Source organism: Natator depressus, chromosome 12 (assembly GCF_965152275.1).
Source record: "Natator depressus isolate rNatDep1 chromosome 12, rNatDep2.hap1, whole genome shotgun sequence".
NCBI classification, from domain to species: domain Eukaryota; kingdom Metazoa; phylum Chordata; order Testudines; family Cheloniidae; genus Natator; species Natator depressus.
The window spans coordinates 8,395,351-8,415,333 of record NC_134245.1 but is presented as its reverse complement, the minus strand read 5'-3'; the positions used below and the strand labels follow the sequence as shown (position 1 = coordinate 8,415,333).

The window sequence follows — 19,983 nt, the reverse complement described above, 5'->3', positions numbered from 1 at the left end:
TTCACAGAGTTTTGGAACCCATGACCATTGCCTAGCAAGTGTTACTTAGTTGATGGTGAGTCCCTCCATCATAACAAAAGGCCAAGTACAGTTCCCAGCACAGTTCCCATAATAACAATTTATTCTTCCTGCCCCAATAACAGAGACACTGGGGATCCCACAGCAGCCAAAGTGACCATTTGGGCAGCTATGGCCTCATTCTAGGCGGGGTGGGTGTGCCTATGCAAATGAGATCGGCCCCTGAAGTTCTTTTCCACAGCTTGCCACACCTCGCCACCAGATGTCAGGGTGGAGCTCATCCTGACACTGCTTACACTTAAAAGTTAGGTTGACACAGCTACATTGGACATGCGTGTGAAAAAACCCACACCACTGACTAGCACAGTTTTGCCGATCTATTCCCCAGTGCAGATGCAGCTACACTGGGGTAGTGGTGTTCCTACATGGAGGGGAAAAACCCTTCCATCAACATAGGCTGCATCTACACTCTGGACTACACCACATGACGCAGCTCTGCTGGTAGAGGCACTGTAGTGTAGACATACCCTAAGGACTGGAAAATTAGGTCAACCCAGCGACGTAGCTCAGGGGTGTGAACAATTCACATGGAAGAAGTTTTCTGTCGACTTAGCAACCACCTCTCGGAGAGGTGGGTTTACTACAGCGCCAGAAGAGCCCCAGCAACTGTGCCGCTGCAGTGTTTCTAGCGTAGACATAGCCTGAGATTCAAATTCATAGGAACACGTAGCTCCTGCAGGGTGCCAGGCAGAATGTGGCTCTGAGTCACTAGTGCCAGTGGCCCTGATATCTTGTCATTTGTGCATGTGCAACGCACACCTATGTTTTTCACTTGAGGGTTTACACGCACAGCTAGAGAGCCATGCAGCCCTTGTATCCCCAGAACTGTGCGTGCACACGGAGTAAGCACCTGCATAAAATTGGCCTGCATTTGTGTGTGCGCAAACATGACTGCAAATTGGGACCAATATGCCTAAATTACAGTGTGGTTATGGAAAGGTTAAGGACATTGTGGGCTGTTTTCTGTGGTACAGTGTGCAGCTTTTGGATCTAGTATTGCAGTCTTGAATCCGCAAGACTCGCTCTCTTCTATGTATTCAAAACCACATCCTACACAACCTACCTCTCACTACTTCCTTATATAATGTACAGTTGAGAGGATTTTTTTTAAGACTACAATACCTATACCTCTGCATCCGCTTCTCTCTTCTCTGTATACCTACAAAACCTCAATATGGCAAAGTCCTGGCCCTTTAAAATTTTGTCTGCCCAGCTCAGGTCTCTTTAGACTGTAAGCTCTTGGGGGCAGGGACTGCCTCTTACTATGTATGTGTGCACCACCTTGCATCATGGGGGCCCTGATCCCAATTGGGGCTCCTATAATATAAATAACTAATAACAATGAGAGATATCCTTTATCAGTAATGTTAGGAGCTAGGTGAAACCTTGTTATGGAGTGAGTTAAAACCTCATTGAGATCGACAGGTGTGAACACATCTTTCAGTTAACATAACTGTAAAGGATAAACCCCAACCTAAACCACCAGGAGTATGTGAACCCACCCAGGAGCATTTGCTGAGTATTGTTTTGAGTAGGCGTGTGCAGGAATGGAAGGGAGGGAAGGCAGAACACAGAGAAACTGAAAACAGACAAAAATTGTGAGAGAGAGACAGACATCTGGAAGGAACAGCTGGAAGTGCAGAGCCTGACCCTGGAAGAAATCTAAGGAAAGGCTTTTGGGGCGGGGTGCAGACTGAGAGAGAGCTGTAACCATGTTCCATTGTAACAGGCCAGATTTCATAAATTCTGCTACCCGATTCTGTCAGGGGCTGGGGAATTGCGCACACACATCCATCGCCGGAGGCCAGGCGACATCCCCAGCTGGGTGGGTGGACTCATTCTGCCTGATTTCAGACATCCATGAATGTCATCGGTTGGGATGTTTGGCTCAGTCTTCATTAGGTTTCTGTCTTGCTTAGGAAAGAGGGTTTAAAAAAAAAAAAAAAAGAGCCGAAGGGAGGAAAATTCAGATGCAAAACTGAATCCGGCCCCTGCTGTGCCTGGCCATACTATGGTGATGGACACTTGAAAACGCTACTGTAACTAGACGGCTCATAAGGGGGACTCCTCTTTCCCTGATCCAGAACAAGTCTGCCTTGTTAAAGGTGAATGGCCTTTGTGGGGAGGCTGGAATATGCACTTAGATTGCATGAAAAAAATTGCTACCTCTAATGAGCCCAAGAAAGAGCTTAGGAGGCTTTCAAGACCTCCCACTGAATGAGGCTCCCCCATTCCCAATTCCAAGCCACGGCATCCTTGGAACTCTGGTGGGGTACCGCTTCATGGCTCCGTGTTACCTGTGCAGTGAGTTCTCCTCTGCCAATGCCCCCGTGGTCAGGTAGAAATCCATTCGCATGCCACTGTGTGCGGCAAACTGCCTCTGTCACTCTGCTCCAAATTGGAGTGTAAGATGATCAAACAGTGTAAGATGATCAAACTCCAGTTAGCCGGGCAGCCCTCCAGCTTTTAACCTGGATATAAATTACAATTAGGAATTTTGAGGCACTTTAACCAAGCAAATGGTTTTGTTAAGCAGCTGGTGCACAGTGGGTGCTGCTTATGATGCTGACTGGTATTGTCGTCAGTCTAGCTGGCAATGAGAAAATAAGATCCAATGACTGGCAATGGAAGCTAGACAAATTCAGACAGATAATCAATAAGGAACAATGAGGCGTATTGGCCATCGCAACAGTTGGATTCTCGATCACTGGCAATTCTGAAATCAAGATTGAATGTTTTTCTAAAAGACCTGCTGTAGTGCAAACAGGAATTAATTCAGGGAAGTTCCTACTACCTGTGTTGTACAGGGGGCCAGACTAGTTGCTCACAATGGACCCTTCTGGCCTTGGAGTCTAAGAATGTATATTGGCAGTCTCCGTGCAGTTCGTAACAGTCCCTCAGAGAACGGTCTGGTTAATGTGTTGGTGATCAAGGGGTCTTAGCACCGTGCGTCTTACCAAATGGTGAAAGGATCCGTCGAAATCATCAGACAACCGTTTTCTAAGTCTGAACACTTTTTTTTTTTTATAAATACCCCTTTTAATTTAAAGTGTTGCCAGTGAAGATATTTCAAACCCACAAACAGCCTCTAATGTTACACTGAAATTTTTATGCATCCAGTCAACTGTGGGATCAAAGTGACAGAATTTACACCCTCTCCCTGATACATGAAGCACAAATGAGTGTTACCCCCACAAATCAGGTGATGTTGACGTTCTATTATCCATCCCCATGTATGTCTGCACGGCACGCATGCTTTTACCTCAGCAGTTGCAGGGTTTGGACTGGCTGTTGTTGACGGGATGATGTACCATGTGATCTCAAACTCACAATGCTGCATTAAGATGTTTGCTACTTTTCAACTTTCAGGACTTGAAAGACGTCGTCATGGAAGCAATTCTCATCCCAATGGTAAAGAGTCTAAACAGCAACGATTAGGTATGTGGATTTCTCAAACGATGCAGGAGCATGTTTGTATTGGTGTATAGTGGTGAGCGTAGCTGCCTTCCAAGCAGTTGACCTGGGTTCGATTCCCAGCCAATGCAATAATGGATTTTCTCCTTTGTGGGGAGGGAAAGTTCAGTGGTTTGAGCATTAGCCTGCTAAACCCACGGTTAGGAGTTCAATCCTTGAAGGGGCCATTTAGGGATCTGGGACAAAAATCGGGGATTGGTCCTGCTTTGAGCAGGGAGTGGGACAAGATGACCTCCTGAGGTCCCTTCTAAGCCTGAGATTCTATGCTCATCTGGGGGGAAATGCCAAGTTATTGACTTTGTATGAGTCACATACAGTACTGACCCAAGGGTCCGTTATTTTTCTTGCATGCCAGTAAATAAATCAAAAGCACCACTAAATCATCCTTATGGGAAGCCTGTGTTGAGAAGCTGCATTATCTCATATGCAACTGATCTTAAAAAGAACAAAGACGTTTGCAAAAAACTGGCTCAGAGGTGCAATAAAAACCCTTCTGGAAAAAAATGGATTAAAATAATCTAGAATAAAAACCTTCTGACAGAATTACGTGCCCAGAAGGTATCTCGCAACTTGTTATGCATGAAAGATTTTTTTATATTTTTTTAGACTGGGGAACCAGTTCAGGAAATATGCACATTTAATACAAAACTCCAATAAGCCTTCAGAGCTAGTGTGGCACATTTGAAAATGCCCTTGTAGGATTTCATAACCCAGAGAAATTGAGGAAGAAATAAGTTTCCACAAACTGTAGGTGAGACAGAATAACACCAACATTGTCCATATGGCCTGAGCCAATACCCACAAAACATTAATGGACAAATTATAGCTGACTTACATTGGTGCACAATAGGAAGCAACAAAGGGGCTGGAGAGAGCAGGGGCTGTAGGGAGCTAGCTAGCATTTCCAGTAGGTACTAGTGTGTTCTCAGAGGGGGCATGTCTCAGGAGGTCAAGAACAAGGCCTTGATCCCACCACATTGTGAACTCGGAGAGTTGTTTAGAAACCGAAATGGGTGCAAAGCAAAATGTTGGATTTAGGCAACTCTCAGCTTGGAGGGGGCTGGACTCTGATCCCAGATAAGGATCCAAATTCATGACTGTAATTAAAGACTGTATCATATTGCACATGCACAAGGTGGATATGAGTTAAGGTTGCACAGGCAACCCTAATTCTGGCATTGCCTAACTTTTGGGTGCTTGACTTTGCAACCTTCACATTCTTTTAACTTAGGTTTTTTTTTAAAATGTAATTTCTAGGGATTTTTAAAAACTTAAAAATTGAAAAAAATAAAACCCAGCAAAATTCTATCTTGTGGAACCATACTGATCCTCTATCTTGGTCAGCAGCCTGGCTGGGATTTTTAGATCCGCAGCACAGTCCTCTACCATTCAAACTAATGGAGTAGCTGGTAGCAGTAGAAGACTTATCTTTTATGTGGACCTTCCCCTAGAGGGGAATGGAGACACACATTTTACCTGTATGTTTCACACCTATTTGCTAGACAGCAAGGCAATGTTGAGACTCAGGACTCATGGATTCAATTCCAGGTTCTGGAGGCAAGTAAGCTCTAGTTATGGACTCTTCTGCCCCTTCTCCCTCCCCCCCATTTCTCCCTGTCTCCTTCTGCTCCCTCTCCAGCCCCTCCGCCAACCTGGCTATCAACACCCCAGCTCCTGCCCCCAACTCCTTCCTCTGCCTCCCTGCTCCTGCACCTGTTGTCCCACCCCTACAGCTATCCTGACCCCTCCACAGCTCCTACTCCTACTTCATCTTCTGCCTCTTTCTACTCCTGCCTCTGTCCTCCCCTTCTGGCTCTAGCTCATATCCTTCCCCAACCCCCATTCCTCACCTCTCTGCATTTGAGCCAGGTTGTGTCTTCCTTTTCCTCCATGCTACCTGGGCACGAGCAAGGGTAGCTCTGAGAACACAGGAGAGGCAGAGTCTCCCTGCTCTCAATTCCAGTGCCTGCCACTACATCAGCTACCAGGAGGAGCAATGTCACAGGAAGTCCAGCTCATCCCTTGCAGCCTTGGCTGGAGCATGCTCAGTTGCTCTGTGCGGATGGCGCATGTGCAGGCTGATCACAGATAGGAGCTGTGAGGGGATGGAGCGTCCTCAGTGCAGTTGTAACCTTCAGAGAATTTAGCTGCCAAACGCTAACAAAGTCCTACTAAGCATGTGGGAACTGAGATTTTTTCAGAGGCTAATAACTTGGCCACATTTGGGCAAATTTTCCATAGGCACAGCAAAAAGCCACCTAAAAGTCAAATGTCAAGTCCCCCTGCTTCAAAGCATGGCTATACTACAGCTGCTCAGTGATGTGGTTGTAAGGATTTTTTTAAAAACAGAAATGGTTGAGCCATTTTAGCTGAAATTTTTTCAAAAGATTCAGCCTGAGGCAGACACCCAGCATGGGAAATTTCAGCCTAAAGTTTGGCAAAGTTAGAAGAAATTGAAAATAGGGTCTTATAATGGGAAATGTCGGGCAACCTTAACTATTGGCATCACTACATACAATATCTATAATAAAAAAGAGAAATACATGCAGATGCCATCTGTAAGGGACTCTGCTCTCCTGAGGGAGTGAACACCTATTAGGTTCTAGTCATTGCCCTTTATCTCCTGCGTTCTTGGCAGCCTAACAAAACACCCTAGGATCTTGTTTGAAATAAAAATAGTCTAGTGTCTCTAGGAGGGATCTCAACAGAGAACACCTTTCCTCAGAGTTAATCAGTGTGTTACTGGGCTGAGTTCCATACAGAGAATTGATGAGATTGCTCAGAAGACAAGGCTATTTTGTGTGTTTCTGAAACAGCCACTGGGGTCCTAATGGGGACATTTTCTAACCCATGGCTAATTTTATAGATCCATAGATTTTAAGGCCAGATGGAACCTTTATGATCATCTAGTCTGACCTCTTGCACAACACAGGGCAGAGAGCCTCATCCAGTAATTTCTGCATCAAGCCCATAACTTCTGTTTGAGCTGTGAGCTTGTCTTACTCCCCATACTGGGTGAGGGAGAAGTGTGAATCCGTAAAACCAGGTCCATGAGGCAGAGGATGGAAGATATGCTACTTTGGCAAATAACGCTATGTAATTGTGCATGCCTGTGGTTTGTTATTGTAAGGCCGCACAAAAGTGCTGCTTTGTTTACAAATTACTTGGTGTAGGGTTGCTGGGCTGGATATACTGCTTTGCGATTGCAGGGCTGCTGGTATGGATTTATTGTTTTAAATGCATGTTTAAGCATGGAGTTTTTAAAAAAATTGCATAGGTAAAGAATCACATGGACTTTGCAAATAGATCTGCCGGGTGGGGGGGGGGGGGAGAAGTACTTGATACCATGAACCTCCCAATGCAAATCAGGATCTATTTCAGTGGTTAAGCAACAGGTCAGATCCTATATGAACAAGCACAGCTCCACGGTCTCACTGTGTTTAGTACGGTGAAGATCACTTTTCATGAAGCTGATATAGCTGTTTCCCATTACCACTCTCACACACACTCTCTGTCATTCTCTGTCTCAGATTCAACTGAAAGGTACCGGCATCTCATTATTGCTTCAATGTGCCAAAGGTATGGAAATGAGAGAGCAGCAGGAGCAGCTGTCCTGGGAAAAGTACAGACACCAGCTTTCAGCCAAGCCTTCGTCAACCTAGTCATCCGGCAGAGTAAAGCTTCCCGACTAAAGGAGAGAGCAGATAAACCCAGAGAGGACTTGGCAGGCATGCAGGAAGCAGAGGAATGTGTGGACACGGCTGTGAAAGTCTCAGACCTGTTTGAAAGTGTCGTTAGCTCGGGTACCACCAAGGTTATCCTTTTGTTTGGCAAACCGGGGATGGGAAAGACCATGCTGATGCATAGGCTTTGCCAGAAGTGGGCAGAAGGAGCCTTGCATCAATTTCTGTTTACTTTTCTCTTTGAGTTTAGGCAGCTGAATCTGATCAGTAGAAAGCTGACTTTAAAGGAGCTTTTGTTTGACTTGCTCCTTCAGCCAGAAGATTGCCCTGATGCAGTATTTCAGCACCTCCTGGAGAACGCCCAGCGCATATTGTTCATCTTTGATGGGCTGGATGAATTTGTGGGGAACATAAGCCAGCCATCCTCGCCTTGTTTAAGCCCTGCCCTCCACAGGCCTATGTCCATATCAGAGCTGTTTGCTAATTTCTGCTTTGGAAAACTTCTCCCTGGGTGCACGGTGCTGGTCACCAGTCGGCCTAAGAAATTACCTGACTTTCTGTTAAACAGAGCAGATCTGCTGGCAGAAATTTGGGGATTTGACCGCGAGAAGGTTGAAGAGTATGTCAGCCACTATTTCCACCAACATTCCTTCAAAGAGCAGGCCATTGCTCACCTGAAAAACAACAGCAAGCTTCTGAGCATGTGCTTGATCCCTGCCTTGTGCTGCATCGTCTGCGTCTGTTTGGAATATTTGCTGAGGAAGCGTTTGTCAAAGGTGGAGCTTCCTCAGACCATGACCCAATTTTATATCAAAATGCTCCTCATCTTTATAAGTAAGCAGCAGACAGAGGGCACTGTGAGTGAAGACATGCAGCTGAATAACCACAGGACGGCCATTTTGGGCCTGTGTGACCTTGCACTGAAAGGTCTGGAAGAGAAGAAGCTTGTGTTTTATGTCGATGATATCCCAGAGCATGTGAAAGAGTTTGCTTCCCTACATGGGTTGCTGACTGTCTTTGAGGTCAAGAGGAGTGACAGCCTCCCAGAGGCCGGCCATGCCTTTGTGCACTTGAGTCTTCAAGAATTCTTTGCCGCTCTGAACCTGATGATAAATAATGCAGTTGACGGAAACTACCTGAAGAAAAAGTTCTCTCTGAAGTCAAAGTGGACTTTAAAAAATGAAGCCAGGACCGAGTTCATGGAGAATTTTCACACCTTTCTCTCAGGCCTCTCGTCGAAAGAGTGTAGGACGTTCCTCACCCTGCTAGCTGAACGGAATCAGGCGTGGGTGCGGGACAAGCAAGCCGCCATCTTGCAGTCATTGAAGAAGCTGGCAGCTACTCATCTAACGGGGCCCAAGATAATTGAGCTGTGCCATTGCGCCTATGAAACACAAGACCTTGAATTAGCCAAGCATGTCGGGAGCCAGTTAAATTTCAAGTATGAATTTAGAAACTTTAGATTGACACCTCTAGATATTTCAGCTTTGGTTTTCATCATTAACTGTGGCCGGGATTTGACTCACTTGGATTTTGCAGGCTGCCCCATGGAATTAGATTGTCTGGAGGTTCTAGCCAGCTGTAAAAATATAGAGCACCTGAGGTAAGTAATGCATGAAAGACGTGCATTTAGATTGAGATTTTTGAAGGGATTTCTATGCCCATTTACCATTAAAATTAATGGGAAATGGGTATCTAAATTACCTAGCATCGAAGGGCTCAGATATCTAGCCATGAAGTCCCAAGCATTTCACCTCTGGGTTGCTGGGTCACAGGCAGCCAGAACTGATAGCGATGCTGCCATTTGATTGCCGTTAGATATTGTAGACGAAATGAGTCTATTATCTCAGTCCAGTTTCTACTGGACAGGTGCCCCATTGCAGTGGGCACGTTCAGCGGAGACCTCAAAGATTATGAGTGAACTACCATCGCATCTCTAAAGCTGGTACTTGACAGCCTCCAGGTCGGGAGCTAGAGGGGCAAAGTAGGCACTTCAATCTCCAGAGCCGTCAATTTGATACCTTTTATGAGTGCGAAGTTCACTTTGAAGATTGCATGCATTCCAGGTCACTGTGTGCTACTAATTTACCATAGTGTAAATGGTATATTTCTCCAATAACAGCTTTAAAGCATTCAGACAAAATTCATCCCTGGTCTAACTCCATTGACTTCAATAGCTTTACACACAGGAACCATTAGTTGTTTCCAGTTCTTATGAGTCAGATTTTCACTGCTCACTGATATAACCGTGAGCTGAAAATGTCCTTAAATAAGGAATTACTTATCTTTATCATAGGGCTAGCAGAATGCTCAGTCATACTGTCTCCACAGTTTAGCAACAGCTACTGCATGAAGTGTCTTAGTAACCAAGTCAATAAAGTCTTTCCCCCTTTGTACATTTGATTATGTTGAAATTGTATTTAAAGAACTAATATGTTCAGAAATAAAAATGATGCAATAAGGTGGCTGGATCATAGATAATGTTAGAACAAAACAGAACTCTTTATTTTTTTCTATCATGTTTTAGCCCACTTTTTTTTATTGTTTTAGCTTTAGGAGCAGGAAATATGGTGACGAATTTGCAGCTGCTCTTTCCAAAAGCTTACCGAAGATCAAGAGTCTGAAGAAACTAGAGTAAGCATTTAATATTAGGGTCAACCCATCTTACTTTGCTCTAGTGCTGAATAGGAATAGGGAATGGGTTCCCCTTTGGATTTTGTACCACCATCTTATGTCATATGTATTTTAAATCTTTTGCTCTGGTTGATGTGGTCTAAAATATAATCTGTTGCATTGTATAGTGCTGCACAAAAATAGAAATCCATGAAAAATGTGATTGTATATGGTACCTTCTGTGCATTGCTACCAAATGCCAGGAGATAGCTTTTTGGTTTTCAGGTTTTCAAAAAAAATCAATTTTTTTGAGGAAAGCAGAGACACTTTCTGCAAAAAATTGAGTTAAGTAGAAAATCCAATTATTTGTCCAACCCCTCCCTAAAACCATGCTTCTATGGAAAATTTTTGACCAACCTTAATATCTGTACAGGATAGGAAGGATGGTCAATGGAGGTAGGTGTGGTGATCCGTGGGTTACTTGTCTAGGGTTGTCTGTAGGGTTCCACTGTTGAAGCTGACTGTGGTGTCCAAGAGGTTGATGCTATTGTGAGCGTGTTCCAGAGAGAGTTTAATGGATGGGTAGTTGTGTTGTGTTGTTGTGTTTAATGGATGTTGGAGTTGTGGTGGAAATCTATAAGACAGTTTAAGCTGTCTGTCCAGAGGATGAAAATATTATCAATATATCTCAAGTGTATCATTGATTTCATGGTGCACTGTCTCCATGGACCTGTAGTAGTCAAATCCTTGTTACCTATTTATCAATGAATTATTTTAGCCCCAAGATCTGCCTAACACTCCTAACTACCTAAAATAAACCCCTACATTTTTGATAGACTGAGTCCAGCACAAGAAGCTTGCACATTTAGGCCTGGTTGACACCTAAAATTTCGGTTGACATAGCTACATCACTCAGAAATGTGAAAAATTCACACCCCCGAGAGACATAGTCAAGCTGACCTTAGCCTCAGTGTAGACTCTGCTAGGTTGACAAAAGAATTCTTCCATCAACTTAGCTACCTTCTCTCGAGGGGATGGATTTATTATGTGATGGAAAAACCCCTTCCATTGTCATAGCAAGCGTCTATGCAACAGAGGTCAACCCTGGTCTCATTTTATGTCTGTATACACCTAGAACGTCAAAGGCAGTCTACCATTAACTATGGTATATGGTAGACGTGCAGTTCTGAAATCTTTGTTAACAACAGTAACTTGTTCAGTTTTAAAGCTACTTTACAACAGTCTTGGTTGGAACCTGGTCCAAAACAAAGACACATGCTGTAATTCTGTGACAACACACACACACAAGCATGTATACTTCCTTACTAATTAGGTACTCAGTTTCAGGAAGCGACCAATTGACTGATTTGGGTTGTCTCATGTAACAGGGCGGGACTCACCACTATGGTGCCTCCTGCCGGTCTTTCTGGGAATTAGCTCTGTCTTTTTGCAGGGCACCTTCCTCTGGTGGTGTCTCGCCACCGTGACTTCTGCTCCAGACCCGCAGCACCTCAAGGACTGTGGCGTCCTCTTCAGGACACAGGCCTCCGGCCAAGCCCCATTCTATTCTCTTTTCCTTCTGGGGGGGCAGCAGTCCTCTGTCCAGCCACTCACCTCTGTGGCCGACTGCAGCCCAAGCTTCTAGCCACTTGCCCCAGTGGCAAACTGCAGCCCTTCACTGGCCACTCCCCTCAGTGGCAAGTGGGGGCGAGGAAGACTTGGACCCACCCCCTACTCCAGGTCCCAACCCAGGGACCCTCTAGGCGACAGCCACACACTGCGTCTCCTTCAACCCCTGCCATCCCTTTCGGTGGGCCACTTCCCCTAGCCCTAGCCCCTTCTCTGCCCCTGTATCAGGGCTTCAGTCTTCCAGCCAGTCAGGCTGGAGCTCCCTGTCCAGCATTGCTCTGTCCAGGGTGCTGGCAGTTTCCTCAGCCTTTCAGGGACCCAGTCCTTTCTTCCTGGGCTCCCAAGAGGGAACTGCCCCGCTACCCTTCAGCTCTCCTTATATATGGGCCTGCTCTGCCCTGGTTGGCTGCTCATTGCAGCCCCTCTCTGGTTAGTTGTCTGCTGCACGGCCTCCCCAAGACTGTTTTTAACCCTTTCTCCACCATTGTGGGGCAGACGCCCCATCACATCTCCCAAAGAAAGTCTCTGTGTTACTTATCACTAGGTCTTTGCTCAGAAAACACCTTTCAGCTCAGTAATTGTCCACAGCAGGTCTTGACATGCAAACACAGATTGAGTAAAGGATGGATACAGCTATAGTCTTTTCCCAGTGTGCTAACAGGCAACCTGAACTGCTGGAAAATAGAAAGAGACGTTAAAGGTGGTCTGTCTGAAATAGGTCTTTGGTGTCACCAGGAGGACTCCGAGATTGCTGGCCCAGGAACTGTCTTCTCTCTTCCAGGTGTCTTCAGCTTTTGAGAAATGATGTGCTGAAGGACACCAGTCATTTTATCCTATTTCTGCTAGCTGGTCCAACTTGGTTCCTCTTTTTGGAGGTTCTGGCATGTTGACTTCTTCTGAAGATTCAAAATATCCAACCAAAAGGAGAGTCATCCTCTCTTACCATCCCATCAGGGAACAAGGCATCAGCTTTTGAGTTCTTGCAACTGAGACTGGGATTTTCCTGTCTCATTGTGTAATACATCTTGTCACACCAGCTAGTGTAAGACACGTTAGGCCATAACTGTTGGTACAACCATCTTGGGACACACCTTGAACACTGGCTGGCCTGCTCTGGTCAGCAGCTTATCTCCACAAGACCCTTTCTGTGGACCCCTTTATGGTGCGTCCCTTGGCCAATTTTGCAATTAATGCTTGTTTAATTTGCAGTTTTTCCATCAACATCAAGCTAGCTGCTGAAATGTCCAGTTTAAAGTTCATATAATTTATATAAAGTCTCTTTGTAATCTTTGGTGCTCTTTAAACATGTTTTAACAGTCCATTATACAATGCAAAGTCCCTTCAAGAACTGTTGTTCTCCAGAAGGCCGGAACAGCTGTATAAATATTCCATGCCTCTTCTCCTTGTTTTAACAACCACAGTAGGACCTTGGTATGCATGACTGAGCTGAACAGTTGTGATTATTCCACTCTGTGGCCAAGTGTCCTTATACACACACTGTGTGGTTTCAGTGCCTCTTCAGCACTACCTTGATAGCATAAGCATGCTTAATTGCAAACATTGGCCTTACTCCTTCACTTGATCATGTAAAGTAAAAGAAATCAGTGTGAATGCAACCTCGTTCTTTCCTGACAGGATTGCACAGCGGGCAAACTCGGGCACTAAAGTTTACAATAAGTAATACAGTTGACTTCCCTTTTACACATTTTAATTATTCCATCAAGTTCCCCATTTTTTACGACTGGGCTCTCAGCAACATCTCCTGCAGCTTCTTCCGCAGTCACTTTCTTCAGGAACCCTTCTAGTAAGTCTGTCATTCTTTCCCTTACTTCCCTGAGCTGAGGTCTGGGCTACCATCTGAATCAGAGGGGAGAAACTACATGCTAGGCAGATTTTATTTCAAGTTTATTTAGACGTAATAAAGTAGAACCCCAGCAAGGGAATTTGATTTTTACCTTTTGGACTGTGTGAAGTTCTTGAGGGGCCCTGTGAGAAGGGAAACTGAGGCAAGGTGCTGCAGAGCCATGCTTTGCCTGCAAGGAGTGCTACATTTGCATTCTGGTAGCACCTGGATCAGGGCCCCATTGTGCTAGGCACTGTACAAACACAGAACAAAGAGCTAGCCCTTGCCCCAAAGAGTGTACGTGAGAGGATGAGGGCCTGGACAAGAGTTTTAGCTGAGTGGATGGAGAGGAAGGATGGGATCTTAGAGATGTCATGCAGGAAGAAGTGGTGAGATTTAGGCTATGTCTGCACTACCACTTATGTCGCCACAACTTATGTTGCTCAGGGGTGTGACTATTCCACCCCCCCCCCCAAGCGACTTAAGTCACGCTGGCACAAGCGTAGTGTGCATAGTGTTGGCGGGAGAAGTTCTCCCGCCAATGTAGCTTCTGCCGCTTGCGGGGCTGGTTTTTCTAACTCGATGGAGCTTTCTCCCATCGTCATAGAGCGTCTTCACCACACGCGCTGCAGCGGTGCAGGGGAACCAGCATCGGCGGTGCATGACTCCTCCATGTGGGGAGGCTGTGAGCCCCCGGACGGTGGCCCCGCCCTGAGGCCCGCCCTTGCTCAGCCTCCTCCCCTGGAAGCTCCGCCCAGGCTCCGTCCCCGGCCCTGCGAGGCCCCCCCCCCGCCATTTGTGCCTCTTCGCCCCATCCGCGAGGACCCCCTGCCTGCCGCTTGTGCTGCTTTGCTGCCTCCCTCAGGCCCCCACAACCCACCTGCCGGTCAGCCAGCTGAGCCAGCTGCCGGCCACTCACCCGCCCATTGCCCGTCGGCAAGCCAGCTGCTCGCACATGCCTCTTCACCTCCACCCATGCGGGCGGAGTGGGGACAGGACGAGGCAGGGCCTGGAAGAAAGAGGACGAGCGGGACCACGGCCTCGGGGCAGAGCGCGGGTGGGGCCACAGCCAGGGCGCCCACCCTTTCGGCAGCAGCGTGCGCCGAAGGTGGCAGGCAGGCTGATTGGGGCAACTTAGCCTCCCCTGGCCTCTTACACCCGCCGCCTGTGTGTACCCGAGCGCTGTAAGTGTAGACAGGCCCTTTGAGATGGCTGGGCCTGAAGGCCGAGGGAGAGGGCCAAGTAGAAGACCATGCGTGGGTTACGGGGAAGGCTGCGATTCTCTCACAGATTCCGTGGCTTTCCACAACCTCCGTGGCTTCTGCAGCGGCTGGTGTGGCTGACTGTGCAGGCACCCCATGGCCAGCCGCACTGGTTGCTGTTGGCACAACCGGGGGCCAGCTGCTCGGCCGGTCCCTAGGGCCAGCCATACTGGCCACTCCTCGGGAGGCCCCGGGCAGCTGGCTCTGGGGATTGTGTGAGCAGCCGCCGGTGCGGCTGGCTCCAGGGAGTGCTCAAGCAGCGGTCCTGGGGCGCCCTGGGGACCGCCCGAGCAACAGCGGTCCCAAGGTGGCTGGAGCAGCATCCTCAGAGGTGCCTGGAAGCTGTCTGGAGAGTGATTCCCCAGGGAACAGCAGCCGGGGGCAGTCAACCCTCAGCACTGAAGGGGGGCCCCCCCCGGAGCAGCAGCTCCCCAGAAATAGAGATTTAATCAGAGGTATTTTTGGTAAAAGTCATGGATAGGTCACGGGCCATGAATCTTTATTTATTGCCAGTGACCTGTCCATGACTTTTACCAAAAATACCTGTGACTAATTCTTAGCCTTAGTTATGGGGCTGAGTGACACTGAGGGGGCTGTCCATGGTGCTGAAGAAAGAAGGGAGTGGACAGGGTTTAGGGTGGGAAAGATGAAGAGCTCCATTTTGGCTCTGTGGAGCTTTTGTTTGGAAGCAGTTTGGGATGTATTTTCCTCTCTACTTCCTGCAGCTTTCCCCTGCATGTTAAGAGACTGAAAAGCAGGGAAATTGAATGTGAGGGACTCAAATTCCTGCAAGCTGCGATGGATGCACAGCAAAGTGATGGTGCTGGAGCCCAGTTCTGCCCTTTGTCCCCAGGGGCATAACTTCCATTGACTGAGAGCAGAATCAGGCCACATGCCCCTGCATCTTCCTCCTGCTCACGTGTTGGACGTGGAACCCAGGGACATCCCAGACACTGTTTCTGCCACGAGTCTGGCGGATTTGTATTGATCCGACATTTTCAATCTGCTTTGTGTTTTTTCAGGTTAACTGGTGGTAGTATCACTGCCCTGGGGCTAACTGGCCTGGCACAAGTCTTTCCAAACTGCCTTCAGCTTGAAGAAATAAAGTAAGTGACCCGCGTTATTGGGGGTGAGTGATGCTTTTAAAATCAGCTGAGAATTATTTGTGGGGGATATTAACCAGGCAAACTGATTTGCAGCTTGCAAGATAATCGACTGAGGGACCAAGACATGGGGAAGATGATTGAAATGCTTTCCAGAGTGGAAAAGTTAAAGATGATTGAGTAAGTAAGAGATTTAATGACTTAAGCCCATTGCAAATATCATCTCTGAAGAAGCAAATCATCCCATCAAAGGGTCAAGTAGTTTAGGGTCAACATGAGGTCAGGAAGGAATGCCGGCAGTCCCTGGGGTCAGTCAGGGGCACAAATTTTTCACAGGGAGGTGGGCAGTCCAACTTGCAGCCCTTGGGCTGGCCTGTGGGATAATTTTGTCCAGCCCCCAACTGTGTCTGCCCCCATTTGTAGCAGACCTGCTCTGCAAAATGGTGTTCTCTGCACAGTGGGACTTTATCATTACAATACATGTGAGGTCACGCCGCATGGAGCACGCCGTTTTGTAGAGCACATATTCCTGGATGTGGCCTGCGGAGGTGCCCCAAACTAGCCTCTGGCCCACAGCACTGAAAAGATTGGACCACAGATCCTCAAATTCCACCCAAATACCCCTACATCATGGAGCCCAATGACTTCAATTAAAGCAAAGCATTTTAGTTCTCAGGAGACTAAACTGTTTTGTGCCACTGGGGAACAGGAAAGGCCGAGACACAGTCAATGCCTGAGGCCCCTTCCATTAACCATTAGAACAAGCTACCAAAGGAAACAGTGAATTCAAGAGGAGTTTTGAAGTCTCTAGATCAAAACTGGTTGCCTTCCTAGAAGAGCTGCTTTAGCCAAACACAAGCTACTGGGCTCAGAATGGGAGTAACAGGATGAAATTTGATGGGAATAATCTGATAGTCCCTCCTGGTTTTAATATCTAGGAAGGTATGTACAATTAGATTTCATTAAAAAAGAAAATAATCCCCAGCCTCAAGGTTTTACTAAACCTAATATGAATAAAAATGTTTTCTTGGGATGTACTTGTGTATGCAAATATGGTGAGGGGGAAGAAGGATCGGAGTCAAACATGCCTCTGCCAGGCTGGAAAGTGGAAACCCTGACACAACAGCATTGGCCTCATAATGCACAAGAGCCTTCAGTGAAACAAGTTGTCAACTGAAAAAAGAAGAGAGTGAAAGTTACCAAATAGACCAAGCTAATTTTAGGGCCTGTTCCTTCAAACTCTTACACATGTGCATAACTTTACTCGTGAGCAATTCCACTGATGTCCGTTGGAGTCAATTTATGCCCATGCAAAAGTGTTTGCAGGATCAGGGTCTTATGTTCTAAGTTGAGTGAAGTCCAAAACTTAAATAAGCAGCATAAATAAAGTAAATGATATTTTTAAAAAATCCTTTGAGTTTTACTAGTAACAGGTTAGATTTTTTTAAGCATAAGATTTTTATCTTGACTGTATTCCTTTAAAGTGCTGTACTTACATCTGTTATTTTGCTGCAGCAGACTATGAAAAATGTACTGTATGTATTAAATATTTTATCATAAATTCCTATGATATTGCAGCTGTATCACCTACATTATTAATAAGTGTTTTGTTTAGCCGAAAATGGTGCATAACTATTTTACTATCCTATAGATCTATCAAGTGTCCCTGATTCTGAACTCAGGGGCAGCAGTTGCATTTGAAAGAGTCCATAAAATAGAATTGAATTGCTGTCATGGTGCCTTCCCCATTCTGAACTCTAGGGTACAGATGTGGGGACCTGCATGAAAAACCCCCTAAGCTTATTTTTACCAGCTTAGGTTAAAACTTCTCCAAGGTACAAACTATTTTACCTTTTTCCGTTGGATTTTATTGCTACCACCACCAAGCGTCTAACAAATATATAACAGGGAAAGAGCCCGCTTGGAAACGTCTTTCCCCCCAAAAATCCTCTCAAACCCTACACCCCCTTTCCTGGGGAAGGCTTGATAAAAATCCTCACCAATTTGCATGGGTGAACACAGACCCAAACCCTTGGATCTTAAGAACAATGAAAAAGCAATCAGGTTCTTAAAAGAAGAATTTTAATAGAAGAAAAAGTAAAAGAATCACCTCTGTAAAATCAGGAGGGTAAATACCTTACAGGGTAATCAGATTCAAAACGTAGAGAATCCCTCTAGGCAAAACCTTAAGTTACAAAAAGACACAAAAACAGGAATATACATTCCATTCAGCACAACTTATTTTATCAGCCATTTAAAAAAAACAGATACCTAACGCATATCTAACGAGATTGCTTATTAACCCTTTACAGGAGTTCTGACCTGCATTCCTGCTCTGGTCCTGGCAAAGGCAACACACAGACAGAGAGAGCCTTTGTTTCTCCCCCCCCACAGCTTTGAAAGTATCTTGTCTCCTCGTTGGTCATTTTGGTCAGGTGCCAGCGAGGTTATCCTAGCTTCTTAACCCTTTACAGGTGAAAGGGGTTTTCCTCTGGCCAGGAGGGATTTAAAGGTGTTTACCCTTCCCTTTATATTTATGACAATTGCGAACAGACAGAAATGTCTGTTGGCTGAAAACAAACAGTATAGTTTAAATGGTCAACAAATCCATTAGATGTGCGTGTGTGCATGTGTGTGTGTGTGTTTGTGTTGAGAAGCAGTGATTGTGTATTAAATAAAAGAGACTTACTATCAAATACAAGCAGCTGATATTGTGATGCTCTGACTATTATCCACAGTTTAAGCCATAATGATATTTCGGTGAAGTCTGTTCTTACTTTGGCGAAGGGAGCCACTGCTTGTCCAAATGTTACTGAACTACATATAAGGTACTGGTAATATATGCTATGGAAATATACACTTCATTTCTCTAACTGTTGACTTTAAAAATTGACTTCTCTTTTCAGTAGAATTGCTCCTTAATAAAGATTGGTGCAAATTGAGTTCCAGTCTCTCCTCTTATTGACAAGTTGAAACATGGAGTTTGATTCAGTTACATTATACAATATGGAATTATTAAGGCATTGATCTTTACATGTTCATTTCACACATTGATTTTTCAATGTAAAATGTATATGTAACATAATTTAAACTCTGTTTTTAAAACATGCAATATCTACACGGTGAGATGCCTTGTCTGTGCAAATGAGTTATAAACCAGCGAAAATCACTGGAAAAGCAACACTTTGCATTGCTGTGCACTTGATATGTCTTTGAACAATGGTTTTGATATTATCACATGTCCAAGATATTGGGTAAAGTTGAGACTTAAATTACAGATCTTACAACTAGTTCACATCCACGTGTAAACTCCAGGAGCCAGATTAATCCCTAGTATAGCTCTAATGAAGTCATGTTGGACAGTTTGCTTTTTTCCAAGTTTCTCCACGCAGTACATGTGAGACTGAATCACTGCTGACCCTTCTTATAACTTGTCTTGCAGAAAACATTTGTGTTATTTTGCTCCATGCCACAGCTGGACAAAGGGCCAAATCGCTGCCGTAAATTGTGGCATTTTGGATCAATCAGTGGAATGATCTCCTATTTTCATGAGAGATGTATCTAGAGAAGGGGAACCCCAAGAAGCAGTCTGCCTAAGCTTCCGGCCAGCCTTGCTGAGACCAGTGATTCTTTTGATTAACATCCACTGCAATATTCCCTTTTGCTTCATAAGCTTAAGAGCTCTGAGAGCAGCACGTTTCTAAGGCTTGATTCAGCCCCACTGAATTGAATGGGAGCTTTGCCGTCCATTTCAAGGAGAGCAGACCCAGGCCCCTATTGAGCATTGCTGCATAAGAAGTTTAATCCTTTAGCATTTAACCTAATAGTGTGTTGTATTTTGCTTGCAGGAAGGACACCGTCATGATATATTTTTCTGGCCAGTCCAGAAAAGTCCCAAGGTGAGAAATTGACCTTGGAGTTGTGAGTATTTAAGGGAATTCTAATTCAAATAGTCATTTCTACCATGGACACTGGTGACTGCTGGCTCCAGAAATGGCAGGAGCGGATTTACCATTAAACAAACCGTGCGGTGGCACGGGGCCCCCAGTGACAGGGGGGCCCCAAAATGCAGAACAAATATCATAGAATCATAGAATATCAGGGTTGGAAGGGACCTCAGGAGGTCATCTAGTCCAATCCCCTGCTCAAAACAGGACCAATCCCCAACTAATATCTGACAACCTGCCCCCGAGTCCCGGCCAGCGGTGCAGCAGGGCTCAGGCAGGCAGGCTGCCTGCATGCCGTGGCCAGTGGCCCCACACCACTCCCGGAAGTGGCTGGCTGCTGGCACGTCTCTG

At 45.8% G+C, this 19,983-nt stretch overlaps 1 protein-coding gene across 1 annotated transcript in view; it reads left to right on the top strand.

Annotated features, from left to right (window-relative positions):
• The window catches only part of NLRC5 (NLR family CARD domain containing 5), a 76,629-nt gene that overhangs the window by 7,564 nt on the left and 49,082 nt on the right, over positions 1 to 19,983 (top strand). Inside the window, exons 4-10 of the mRNA XM_074969081.1 lie at positions 3,448 to 3,516; positions 7,083 to 8,838; positions 9,786 to 9,869; positions 15,605 to 15,688; positions 15,782 to 15,865; positions 18,424 to 18,513; positions 19,534 to 19,584. Of these exons, the coding sequence (XP_074825182.1) occupies positions 3,448 to 3,516; positions 7,083 to 8,838; positions 9,786 to 9,869; positions 15,605 to 15,688; positions 15,782 to 15,865; positions 18,424 to 18,513; positions 19,534 to 19,584 (2,218 nt within the window). The remainder of the gene's footprint in view (positions 1 to 3,447; positions 3,517 to 7,082; positions 8,839 to 9,785; positions 9,870 to 15,604; positions 15,689 to 15,781; positions 15,866 to 18,423; positions 18,514 to 19,533; positions 19,585 to 19,983) is intronic.